The sequence below is a fragment of the Cnephaeus nilssonii genome (assembly GCF_951640355.1).
Source record: "Cnephaeus nilssonii genome assembly, chromosome: 11".
Lineage (NCBI taxonomy): Eukaryota > Metazoa > Chordata > Mammalia > Chiroptera > Vespertilionidae > Cnephaeus > Cnephaeus nilssonii.
This window is the reverse complement of record NC_137082.1, coordinates 58130518-58143814: the sequence shown is the minus strand read 5'-3', so window position 1 is coordinate 58143814 and position 13297 is coordinate 58130518. Positions and strand designations below refer to the sequence as shown.

Here is a 13297-nt window from a genome sequence, read left to right as displayed (position 1 = left end):
ACCCAAAATAGTCTTTCTCTGCTTCTCATTACATGTATAATCTTTAAAAGAAAAACCAAAATGTGAACCTTACACCACCAAGTCTTTCAAGTGATCCTCCCTGGTTCCTCCATTGTTTTCACAACTGAACTTCCTTTGTGTGACAATGACTTAGCGGAGATGTGCTTTGCTCTCCCATAGGGCTTGGGTAGCTGAACTTCAAATCCGCCCTCCCCCCCCTTCCCACCCCCACCCCCTGCCCTTGACTTGTCATAGCCATCGCCCTTCTATCCATGTGTACCACCTAGAAAGTGTTGATAAAGGAAAGAAATCACCATCAAAAAGCTTTACTTTAGGAGTTTCAGGCCTAGTTTTCAATAAGTGTTGAGAGAAAGGAACACAACTGGACCGGAAGTGAGAAGACAGGGATCCAGGATTGTGGGGACCAGGGAAAGGCTTGTCTTCGTTTGGGCCCAAATTTTCCAAATGAAATGATATCTGCCCTGCCTCACTGGGTCCTAGGAGGATCAAATTAGATGTGCATGTGAAAATGCTTTGAAATACAAGGTAATAAGAGTTTTGCCAGAACCAAACAGGGATGGCCATCCAAAGACTCTTCCTGGCTTTATATGGTAAATTAACCTGGGCCTGTCCTCTCTATTATGATCCCTCATAACCATCTGTTGTGGGCTGAGAGGTTTCTAGCATTATAAATGGGAGAGTTAATAAAAAGGCGTCCACTTTTTAAATAGAAGGAATTTAGTTCAATAGTGTTTATGGCTGTTGTCCTGTACTTACATTGAGGGCTAGACTAACCGAGGAGCTGGGAGGAAAGGAAAGGGAGAAAGGGATCTAAAAAATGCACTGTCAGGTGCTAATAAAACCCCTAGGGAGAAGCAGACTTGCCGATATAAAAGGAGTGGCGCAGCAAAGCAAGGCGTATTATATGATTAACTATTACACAAATAGATAGTATAAACCCTGGTTGAATGTCATGCTTGGGTATGCAGCAAAGATCCTTATCCTGGAAGATACGTTGAATGTGCCTTAAGGGAAATGGGAGGTAAAAATTGTCAACTACATACGGGTTGAGCAATCTGGAAAGACTGTATGGACCAGAGTGTGAAGGAAACCAACTAAATGGAACCCCAGCAGCACATCTTCCCCCTGGAGCAACACAGGCTGGAAACCTCCCATCTAATTCAGACAGTCTGCTGCCGTAAGCTGTGGGGTCTCAACTGTGCCAGTGGAATTGCCCCCTGTATCGCTCTCTCGTTTACACTCCAAGGGCCCTTAGCTGTCACCTTTCCAGGACCAGGGGAAAAACCTTCATAAACTCAGGGATAGGCCTGGACTGTTCGTCTAGTCCAGTGGTTTCTTCTGAAAGGGAGGCTAACGGGACAGAAGTGGCGTATACTTTATCTGTAGGGCTTTATTTCATTGCAGAGAGAGAGAGAAAAGAAAAATACAAATTAAGAAGTGCATTTTAAAAAATTATTTCTTTAGGGAAGAACATATACACAGATGTTTGCTATTTTACCCTTTCTACTTTGTGTATTTTAATTTTTTCCCAAATAAAAAACAGTGGCATTTTCAAATGATGAGTACTAAAACAAGCTGTTGCCTTGCCAGTTGGTTAGAGCATCGTTCAAATATGCCAAAGGTTGCAGCTTTGAACCCCAATCAGGGCACATGCATGAATCAATGAATGCATAAATAAGTGGAACAACAAATCTCTCTTCCTCTTTCTCTTTCAAATCAATCAATTTAAAAAAATCAATAAATAAAATTATAAAACATGCTGTTTAGTCCAGAGTCCATTTTCATATTGCAGCTGATACCATCTCAAACCATGGTTTTTGTTTGTTTGTTTTCCATTTCTTAAGAGAGATCAAAGAGACAGAATGTTCTCTAACCACCGTTTAAGGAATTCACTGTCCTTTGAATTGCTCAATCATACTCAGCTCCATCTGATCATTTCAAGTAATCTAGCAAATCCCAAACCTTTAAATCCTTGTTTTTCTGTTTCACAGTCTCTCCCACTATCCCTCACCAAAATGTAATCCATGAGGGCAAGGCTTTTGCTTATCACCAAATCATATCCATCCAGTACAGTGCCTGGCACATCGTGTGCCCTTAATACTTGCTGAATGAATGAATGAATGAATGAATGAATGATTGAATTCCCAGAACCCACAAGGACTGCCCCTGCTCCATGGAAACATAATGTGAAGGTTGGCCTTGCCCACCAGCTTTGGCATAGACCCCACACTTTTAGGCTCCTCTGGCTTTCGTGGCCATGTCCTCGAGGGCCAGGCCAACCCTGCCAAGTTAAGTGCCGCCATGCTACAGTGAAATAGTGAGATGCAAGGCTAACCCTGGAAGGATGCACTATCTCTAGGCCTCTTCCAGAACTTTCTAATACCAGGGTGAGCTGTTTTATACGCACGGGGAAAGCCCACCGCTTATTTACTGTTGTCCCTTATACTTCTTTTCTTAGCATCCCTGATCAAAGTCTTTTTCTTTGCACTCTGCTGAAGGATGGTATAGAATGTTTTAGAGTAGTTTCTAAAAAACATTACGATGACTCTTTCTTCTTTATCTCATTTCTTTACCAACATTCAGCTTTATTTTTCCTAGTGCTTATTTCCACAGATGTTTACCACATACTGTTTATTAGTTTTGTGCTTCCTTAAGGCATATGTAACAAATATGAAATTTACTTCCAGGAGAAAAGAGTTATCTCACACACCAAGTCTGTGTCTAGTGGACAAACAAAACAGAACAAACTTCATTAGAACTTCTTCCCTAAAAATTAAAATGAATTTTTAATTCTCTGAAAAAGCAAGCATGGAGGTCAGAGAAGTATGAGCTATCGTCTGTTTGTCCCACGCCCTCCTGGTTCAGGGTTTCCCTCCTGACCCAAATCGTCATCTCCCTACCCAGAGCCCAGGAAAGACCATCACTTGGACCCAGGAAATGCAAATAATCCTGGAGCCAGTAAGAAATTTCCACTCAAGGAGCATGATGGCAAAAACCCGGGAGACAGAAGGGCCACACTCCACCCCAGATATTTTTGCTCCAAATCTAGGGTTCTCACCAGACCATGCTGAATGAAGAAAGATGTCCCTTGTTTTCCTTGAGAAGAAATCTGAGTTAGTCTTACCTACCATGGTTGGGTGTTGCCTGGATGACTGCTTGGAGCACTTCTTTCTCCTCACTGGAGAATCACCGTCTTAGCTACTCTTATTATGGCAGGCTATGACATAGCGCAGGTATTCGGCTGTAACTGAGAATCTTCGCGCAAAGTTTGAGAAATATCAGAATTGTTTGAGTTTCTATGCCAATTCCCAGGAGCTAAGCGATCCCAGTCAGCCAATTGGAGACTTAGGTATTAGATCTAATCTCCCATGATTCATTCTGAAAATTGCTGATGTCAAAATCCTCCCCTTCAGCAAGATAATTCAGGAACCTCGGAGTTGGCCGAAAGCCATGTGTTCACTTAGGAAGTGCCTTCTCAGACCTGTCTCAGCTCTAGGACAGGTCATCAAAGCACACACCTGTCCCAGGCAACCGTGGGTCATCCAGACTTTGGTTTGTTTCCTCTACTCTGTGTGGGGCTCACAGATAGAGGAAGTGTAATGTCCTGGCCCTAGGGGATAATATGCATTTATTGAGTGCTTGCTATAGATCAGACACTGACCTAAATAATCCGCATACATTACCACTTTTAACTTTAACAACAACCCTACAAATAGGTACCAATTGCTCCATTTTACACGTGAGAAAACAGATCAAGTGACTGTCCAGGACCATGGCTGCTCTAAGTGTTGGAGCCAGAACCCTTGGCCTACTCCGGGCCTGAATTCTTAACTACTGTGGTGCCCTGTGTCTGCGTGTGCTGTCCCTCTGCTTTTGGAGTGTTGAGAAAGGGAGAAGAGGCCTCCAACCACTGAGCGATCCCTTAGAGAGGAAGGAATAGCCATCTCAAAAGCGTGTAAGCAAATTGGAAAGAAGTGAAAACTTCGCCCTGAGCAATAGCTGCCAGTCAGCTGTCCAGGGCGGCCCCTCGCTATCACTGAGTAGGCGAATTCCTGCACTTCAGCTGTTTGGCGTGACTGGTGACATATTGGAGAGTTCATCATCACCCTGAGTTACGTGTGTGGGAATGCTGAACCATTAGAGGAGTGCCCATGAATAATGTGCGTTACAAACCATGAGCTAGCCTGGCAGTTTTAAACAAAGCAGACTTCTAGAAAACCCTGGGCCAAAATGAAGTTTCTTTTTCCTCTGTTTCCTTCTCCTCAGACTTTGTGAGGAATGAGGTCGAGAAAGGGAGACCTGATTCCGCTCTGAGTCTCAGGCTCTGTACGTTCATAACAAAACTATTGCTTCAGGCCTGTCATCTGCCTCCCCGTGAGGATTTCAAAGCAGGCCACGTGCACTATGAGAAGTCTCCCCTCTGGTTTCCTATGAGCAAGCAGGGTGCCTTCTCCCCTTCCTTCCCGGCAGGGAGGGCGTGTTGAGAGCTGCCTGGTGGCAGGGCTCCAGCAGTGCAGCTGTGCCCTGGTCCCCACAGGCTGGAGGGAGAGCCTTGGGACAATGCAGACCGGAGGACAGCTCTGCGCGGAGCGCCCCGCCCCGTCTCAGCACGCCCGCCCGTCGGTTGAAAGGTTCTCGCCTTAGACTGCACAGAAGGCAAGAAGTAGCTTGCAGAGGGGCAGGTTTTCAGCGCCGTGCACAGGGAATTAAACCCACGTCAACAATAACATTGGGCTGTGGAGTGGAAAAGCTGGGACGGTGCTGGCGTTCCCCAGGCAACAGTCTGAAAATGTTCACTCCTTAGAAAGTCTTTCAACTGGCCAGCGGCTCTTTCCTGACAGCACCAGAGGCTGAGCTCCGGAAAAATAATGAAAGCTATGGCTGGAACATGGTGAGTGCCAAGAGGTCCCCCGCCAAGACAGGATGGCTTTTCTTGTGTTTGGATTCGGGTTTAAAAAAACAAACAAACTGGCGGACCCGGATTGCTGACACAAATAAATCCATAACTATACAGTGAACACTTGCAATTCATTCTTGCAGTAAAAGGAAAAAGCAAAACAAAACCGTTTGCCTCTTCTCTTGGTAACGTCCACTGCTATGGTGGAAAACTCTGTGATCCCTGAGAAATATGCATGATGAGCACGTGTTTTTCCCCCAGTTGATTTTATGCTTTAACCTAGGAGCCCCTGTTACATAGGCCAGCAGAGTAATGACCACAATTGGGCTGTGTGCACGTGTGTGCGTGCACTGTGTGTGTGCTGTTTTCCTGAGTTATTGCAGCATAACTTCCTCTTTGCTTTACCAGACTAAATCTCAACCATGAGACACCATGTGTAAACTCCTTGTATGTTTGCTCTTTTCAGTTCTAGGGAAAATCCGAACGGCAGTGGGCAGTGCCCAGCTTCTCATGGCCCAGAAATTCTACCAGTTCAGAGAACTGTGTGAAGAGAACCTGGTAGGTAACATTCCCCATCACTACCCTTTCCTGCTAGTACCATGAGAAGTGTGTCATCAAGATGGGCCTGATTTTGAACCCAGTCAAGGCCCTTGACTCTCTCAGAATAAAGAGTTTTCTGATGAATCTTATTATCTGCTCTTCTTAGACTTAAAAATACTTTCATACTTAAAAAAATCTTAGAAGAAAAAATCCAACTAAGTTAAAACTCCATTTCCTGCTTTATGGTAACTGAAAAATCCCCATGTTCCTAACTTTCACATGGCATCTCTGATTTCATTATTCTTACCAAAATAGGGACCCCCTGGTATTTCAAAAATAATATTACAGAAAATCATTTTGGATAATGAGTTTCTTTCTGAAATAGCCACCAGTTCGTATATCCTGATCAGGGTTCTCGGTTTTAATTCAAGGGCCAGAGATGAAGGGCATCAAAGTGTAGATGTGATCTCCCTGAGACACACGAATCCTTCTTAGACATACCAGAACAAAATAAAGCAAAACAGACACAAAAGCACCACTGCCAGCAACATTTTAATACAGGGGCAAGGGCTTCCTCACTCACATATGCCTCTTTTTAAAAACTACCACTAGCTCTACAGTGTCATTCCACAGGATAGCTTTTATTGGCCAATTGTTGGTCAGGCTGGATCTAAAACAAAGATAATGAAAAGCAACTTGTTTATCTTGTTGAAAGCAAAAACATTCTTATATGCAATCTAATTGACTCAAACTATGATTTCAGAGTTTTAACCACATCTTCTTGTTAACAAGGACAAATACAGATGGAAAGGGGTTTATCTAGACAGGACTCGGCCAAGAAAAAATAGGAAGCATGCAAAAATTAGTACTCTGCATCCCTCTGCACCAGGCTTTTCCTTTTGAGATCTTCCTTTGGAGCGATCTCTTCCCTCCTACTCACCATCCTGCCACCTATAATTTGTTTTCCCTTCCCTCAGCAAAAATTACCTGATCCTTCTTTCACCTTCCCAGAAATTCTATTCCGGATTATAAGATAATATATATTGGTAAATGTATTGATAAGTGACTACCACAAATATTTTATTGAGCTTCACTTCATGCCAGGTACAGAATTCCCGCTAATTCGTGAACTTGGTAATGTGTCACAGATCTTAGTTAACATGATTCTTTGTTCTTTAAATGTCAGGAAGCTCACATAAAGCTATACTTGTCAAAATGGTTGCTAGGTATACCTGGAGCCCAATGTGCACACAGTGCAGGGCACAGAGCATGCCTTTTTAAAGAATTCTATTACGGGCAAGTGTATCATGTAGTAGAATACAAACATCATGCAGATTTTGAAGATCAAATTGCAGACAAAATGTTTTGAAAATTTTGCAGATGTCCAGGAAGGGTTAACCTTGTTAAAGCCACCTTTTGATGTTTCCTAGTTCCTGATGGGCTCACATTCCTTGGCCGCTAGAGGAACTTAGGTGGCAAAATATGAGACGCATGTTAGAGGTAGATGGAAGCAGCACTACACTGCGGGCCAAGGGTCATTGATGGCTGGTCAAACCATGTCCCAGGAGGGAAGGTCAAGAGCCCACAGTGTCAGACCTTATGGAGCAGCTTGTGACATTATTTCTATGATGGTTTTATGGTTGAGGAAAATGGGCCTGGGAAGGCTAAGTAACTTGACCAAGGCCACCTATAAGAGGCCGCACCAACATTCATATCTCAGTCTCTTTGACCTCAATCCCTGTAAACCCACCCACCACCCTACTTTTCCCCCAGGATTTGAACTGCATTCCTTACCCTTGTGGAGGGACCTGAGGCTGACCAGTCAGCTCTCCCTCCTTTGCAGCAGGAAGCATGGTGACCTGGTAGTGGCATTGTTTAGGTCTACAAAGCTGCATGAGGATGACACTAAGATTAGTCACAACCAGACCCAGTTCTCCTTTCTTCAGTTCTTACTCTGAGGAAGGGAACACTCGAATACCCAGACATTATCTAGACTCTCAGGCATAGAATGAATGGATGAGAGTTGCTTTTTCCAGTAAAACTAAACCAAGGAACCCAACCCCTCTTGTCTTTTTACACTCTTCACCATTTCTGAGCCCTAAGTGGCCTGGTTCAGACTAAGGCTAGTACTACAACTTATTCTTGTGCCTGGGATGTCACATGACCCACTGATTCAGAGACTGGCTGGGTGCCTAAGCTCTTTCTCTCTGCTTCCTCTTTTATCTCTTTCATGATATGGGGGCAAAGAGGTTCCTGGTGAGGAGGGAACAAGTTACCCATTATATAGAGTCAAAAATAACTCTGCCTATTGAGCTATCATGTCATGCATTGGTGCACTGAAACAATTTAGCCAATGGAGCTTATGACCTAAAAGACTTTAGTGAACTCCGAATATGAGCAATTTAGTTTTTGGTCATCAATAAGATAAGGAAATATATTGTGAGACCATAAACTCCATTTGAGAGGTACTTTGTCCAAACTATTATCTGTCTTTCTGAACCTAGATATTTAGAAACATTTTTTTTTTAGTTTACTAAATCAAAATGTTATAAACTCTTTCATTAATTCAGGTGTCAGTAGCACAGATTTAATACTGAACCAAATACTTACAAACTTTAGAATTTACTTCTTCCAATGAATTTCAGAACTATGGGTAGTTTTAGAACTATAAGTTTATAAAAACATCTTTACTTGTATTTATTTTGAGTCTAGATAAATAATGCTAGTCCATTCAAAGGGCTAAAAAGTTCTTTCCAACCCATTAATTTTGATGGTCACTGACCTACACTTTCTGAAATTCTGATATCATTTTTTATGATGGTTGGTTTTAAAAGAATAAACTGGCCTCAAGTTATTATACAGTATAAGGTCTCACAGTCTATCTAGTTGCCTGAATACTTAGAGGTAACCAAAACTGACCCCAGCTATAAACATCTGACATATGGCAGCTCCCACCAATCTAATGCTTTAGCTACTACGGCAGGTAGTGATTAACAATGAGCATGGCACCTTCACTCTCTTAGTTATGTTTTTTTCTGTCTTAGATCATAATAATTTGTGGTTCATACTTTCTAATATTTGGAAGGACATGTGCATGGAGGCAAAGAAAGCCAATCCTTAAATGCCAAAGACTGTTCAATATTATCTAGCAAATGGATCACTATAGACTCTTTGTGTATGTGTAGATATGTGTTCTCACATTTGCTATATTATGAAATAGGGAGAAGCTGGTCAGTTTAAAACAAATGCATTTCCAAATGATTTTGCCAAAGTACTTACATGATAAATGACTTCCTATATTAATAGCATCTTAATTGTTAAACATATATTTTGTTACTCCTCATCTGTCTTCCCTAGTATTTCACTCAACATTAGTATTAAAACAAATCATATTTTAGATTACGTATCTGTTCTCTGAATAAGTTGGGTAGCAGGTAGTCAAATTTCAACTCTAATATCCTGTACTTTTTTCAAAGATGGTATTTTCATTTAAATATGGTATTTTATATGCATCTTATTGTAGATTATACATTCTGGATTTTCAAATGATTACTCTCCCCCCACACTGTACTGATTGATGTTGCATTACAAAAGAAGAGTTTTACAACCTTGGCATTTGAGAGTCAAATGGATGTGTGTATAAAATTACCATTTGTAATGGCCTTTAAAACAAAAAAGTCAAACTCATAGAAACAGAATAGAAAAGCGGTTGCTGAGGGCTGAGGGTGGAAGAAATAGGGAGAAGCTGGTAAAAGGGCACAAACTTTCAGTTAGGAGATGAATATGTCTGAGGATCTAATGTATAACGTGTTGATTATAGTTGGTAACACTGTACTGTATAACCGAAATTCACTGAGAGAGTAGAACTTAATGTTCTCACCAAATATTTTTTAAAAAGGTAATGGATATGTTACTTAACTTGATGGAGGGAATTCTTTCACAATGTATATCAAATTATCATATTGTACATTTTAAATGTCATTATTATTTGTCAATTACACCTCAGTAGAGCTGAAAATATAATTTTTAAAATAACCATTTATAAATTACTATAAAATTACCACTTTAATCTGAAAACCAAAAGGAACTCACCCTCCTACTGTTGTTTGAAGTATTTGAAAATGTGACCTTGGCCCTGTGCTTGTTGTCATGGATTGCCTCTAAAGCATGAATATTCTTCTTTCTCTGTACAGAACCCTAATGCTCATCCAAGGCCCACCTCCCAGGATTTGGCGGGGTTCTGGGACATGCTGCAGTTGTCCATAGAAAATATTAGTATGAAATTTGATGAACTCCATCAGTTAAAGGCCAATAATTGGAAACAGATGGATCCTCTTGACAAGAAGGTAGAACAATGTAGATTTTGTATGGTTCATTTAAAAACCTGCACAAACACTGGACAGTCTAAATAGGCTTCTGCATTCAGTCTTGCTGTTTACAATGTGAAATGGAGCTGACATCATATTAATTTCATTGTAATGACAATGTTTACATAGTAATCATTTGGGATATTATCTGTAATATGTTTCAGGCATATTTTTAAAGAAAAACCTGTCTTTGTGAATTGGAAAATGGGAATGTGGCTTTTTTTTTTGTTAATTAAACTTTAAGTTAAACCATTTTAGTCACTGAAAGGAACTGCCTCCATTTTGCTTTTTAAACTAAAATAAATGACAACTTCAGTGCATGATTACATAGAGCAAGAGTTCAACTTCCTTACAGCCCTAGGATGTGTTTCTGAGGAAAATAAGCCCTGAAAGCTAACTGACTTTGATAATCATTTCATAAATATAGGAATAAAGAAACCACTGTTGTTCAAGTCTAAAAATATACACACCATCAAGTTTCACAGTAATCAAAAATGTTGGGGTTTTTTTTTCTTTATAAAAGAGTTTACTTTTGGTTTATTTGCCTTGGGGACTATTGCTCATTGGGTTCCTCATGCAACCGTTTAGAAATGAAGATTCAAATTTTTTACTTTAACTAATAAATTGCAATTTTCACATTGGATTATGGTGGTTCCACCAGGCTCACACAAGCATACAATGTCCTCCCTAGGCTGGGCTGTCATGCACCACTTTTTTAATGCCTTGCTTTCCTATGGCCTGAGGTCAAATAGTTCCAAGAGATTCAACTACAAAAATGACTCATGGTTATCCCCCTGAAGCACTGGTGGCCCTGCCCTTTTCAGATCTCCTCACCTATCAGAGAGCTCATGGCAATCCAGTCCGTTCTGTTGCTGCCCAAAGTATCAGGATTCTTAGGGTCAGAGGGCTCCCAGGAGAAATCCAGTCCCAAGAGACAGGAAAGCAACACTATCATCCTTGTCCCTAATTTCCAATTCTGTCACCCGTCAACCTGAGGGTTTTAGTGTTAAGCATCTAAGTACCATTGGTGTATGTGTGGCCCCTCACTTGGGAAGCCAAAGATTTGCACGTCACCTAGATTGTTTTTTAAAATCTTTGTTTAAAATTGTCTGCTAGATAAGCTTTTGAATTAGTCTTATTTTTAAAAAAACCACTACAGATGTACACACACATCCATTTAATTTCCCATTTGTTGATTTTTAAAAAATTATTGTTAAGATATATAATGTACACAAATAGGAAAATATGACTGAAAATGATCAGTATTCATACTTTTAAAAATATACACGAAGTTAATCAACAATGAATATTTTTAAATGTCAAAAATGAGTGATGCTAAGAAATAATACATCTAATTATTGACATTCACACAGTAAATCATTAGTTAACTTGATTTCTAAATCGTTACACAATTTGTCCATGATCAGAGCTTCTCATCATCCCGCGCACGTTAGGGGGGAAAATGAATGAGCACAATCAGAGTTAGAAGAATACTGTTTGCATTCTGTGCTTCCTTTCCTGTCCTCTGGGCCACCCAGACTCTCCCTCACACTGCCTGAGGGCAGCTCCCATGTAATCAGTTTCACTAGGCACTCCACCCATGCCAGCGAGGAGGGACCGCTGTGACCAGCATGAGTGTTAAGGCACAAGGAATGCCCTTTGGAGAATCACAGCATCTACACTTTAAGATACTTTTCACATGTATGACACACTTCACATGCATTGCTGAGGACCGAGGGTACTTTCTTTAAAATGAAAACATTCACATGGACCATTTCGCAGCCTCAGTTTATCATCCTTTCTGGTCTAGATTTCCTTCTTTCCCACTGGCATTTTTTTTTTTCTACTGAAGTCATGAATGGCTTTTGTCTTTGCAATGGCATTTAATATCTGTTTTATAGTTTGCTGTTGCTAAGGCCGATGAACTCTTTCAGTCCCGTGTTAAGTTCTCACCATGTCTGTCCCTATGATTGGAATAGCCTTCTGGGCCCCGGAGTGACATCCCAGCAGGATGTTTTAGGAGCCGTTTTTGGAGCTGAGCGTGTAGGAATTATCCACGTCTTCCCTCCAGGGTGACCCTGGAATGTCTATTGCTGTGTGTTTGTGTGTGGTGTGCCAACGAGTGTAACGAACTCCCTGAGGCATCTACAAAGCTAAAGGAACACAGTCTCACCTCTTCTTCCTCATTTGGCTATTTAGGCTTGGGTGGGTCTGGGGAGAGGGCGGTGATGCTTTTAAACGCTGAACCCAGCTCACGCGAGCTGCCTCGCCTCCTTAGAGGGGGTGCAGAATTCTAAGCTGCTGCTGCGGCTGCAGCCCTTGCCCATCTCTGGCCGCCGGAGGAGTCTGGAGCCTCCAGAGAGAACCACACTAAACGTGCGGGGAGCGCAGCCTTTCAGCAGGGGGCCCTTTAGGTACCCACCGCCTTTCTTTGGAGAGACCTAGTTCTGCAGTCCAGCCTCACCCTGGGCCTTAAGCTTACCGGTATTTTTTTTTTTTCTGCATCTTTTGAATCCCCAAACCAGAAAAAAAACTGAAGAAAAATTGATATGCAGTGTGCAGATCAGTACTAACCACCCTTAGGTTTAAAAAAAAAAAAAAAGTGTGTTCTAACTACTGACCTATCCCAGTTTTCCCCAAGCTTGTCCTGAGAAGCTGTGTAATGTCCTGAACCTTCTGCTTTGATCAGGAGAGAAGGGCCCCTCCTCCAGTGCCAAAGAAGCCGGCGAAGGGCCCCGCGCCGCTGATCCGGGAGCGCTCGCTGGAGAGCTCGCAGCGCCAGGAGGCCCGCAAGCGCCTGATGGCCGCCAGGCGCGCCGCGTCCGTCCGCCAGAACTCGGCCACCGAGAGCGCCGAGAGCATCGAGATCTACATCCCCGAGGCGCAGACCCGGCTCTGAGGCGCCCGGGCGCGCCCCCGCGGCGTCCCCCGCCAGGACCTGTCCGCCCGCCGCCGCCCCCGGCCCCCTCCGCCCCCGAGCCCGTCTGTCTCTGAGCCCAGTGACTTCCACTGTCGCGGTGTAGTTGTCCGCCTTGCAGGAGCCTCTCCCAGTCGCCCCCTGCCCGGACCAGTTGGCTATGTTACTCACTGAGCTTCGCCACCTGTACTGAGGCGCCACCCCGCCTCGTCCGGATAGACAGCCCTTTCTTTTCTTGGCTAACCCAAGCCCACCCGTGTAGAGATCGCCCCTGTCAGTCACCCGCCATCCTCAGTTCTCTCAAGCTAGTGTGTCCCTAGAGCTCAGCAATATAAAACCGTAGGGTATTTCAGAAATCCAGTATCACAGGGTGATCCTTTGGGACTTAACCGTCTTCCACGTGAAAGAAACTAGGGCTCCGATTCCCTTTATTTCCCCAACGGTTATTCTTTTACAAAGCAGATGGAGCACTTTATTTCCAACCTCCGAAATCACGCCATCTCACCGGAATCCATGAGTGACAAACCAAGGGGGGACCGAGGCGGGCTGGGGGTG

The 13297-nt window shown here is 42.8% G+C and overlaps 1 protein-coding gene across 19 annotated transcripts in view; it reads left to right on the top strand.

Annotated features, from left to right (window-relative positions):
- The window catches only part of DLGAP1 (DLG associated protein 1), a gene marked incomplete at both ends in the record, with an annotated part of 241746 nt that extends 229022 nt beyond the window's left edge, over window positions 1-12724 (top strand). For 15 of the 19 annotated variants that reach the window (XM_079785220.1, XM_079785221.1, XM_079785209.1 and 12 more), the window contains 3 exons: window positions 5385-5476; window positions 9652-9804; window positions 12515-12724. In XM_079785220.1, coding sequence (XP_079641346.1) covers window positions 5385-5476; window positions 9652-9804; window positions 12515-12724 — 455 coding nt within the window. Of the gene's footprint in view, window positions 1-5384; window positions 5477-9651; window positions 9871-12514 lie in introns of those variants that run through there. The other 4 variants (XM_079785212.1, XM_079785219.1, XM_079785215.1 and 1 more) reach the window with 1 other exon arrangement.
- Window positions 12725-13297: the final 573 nt, after the last annotated feature.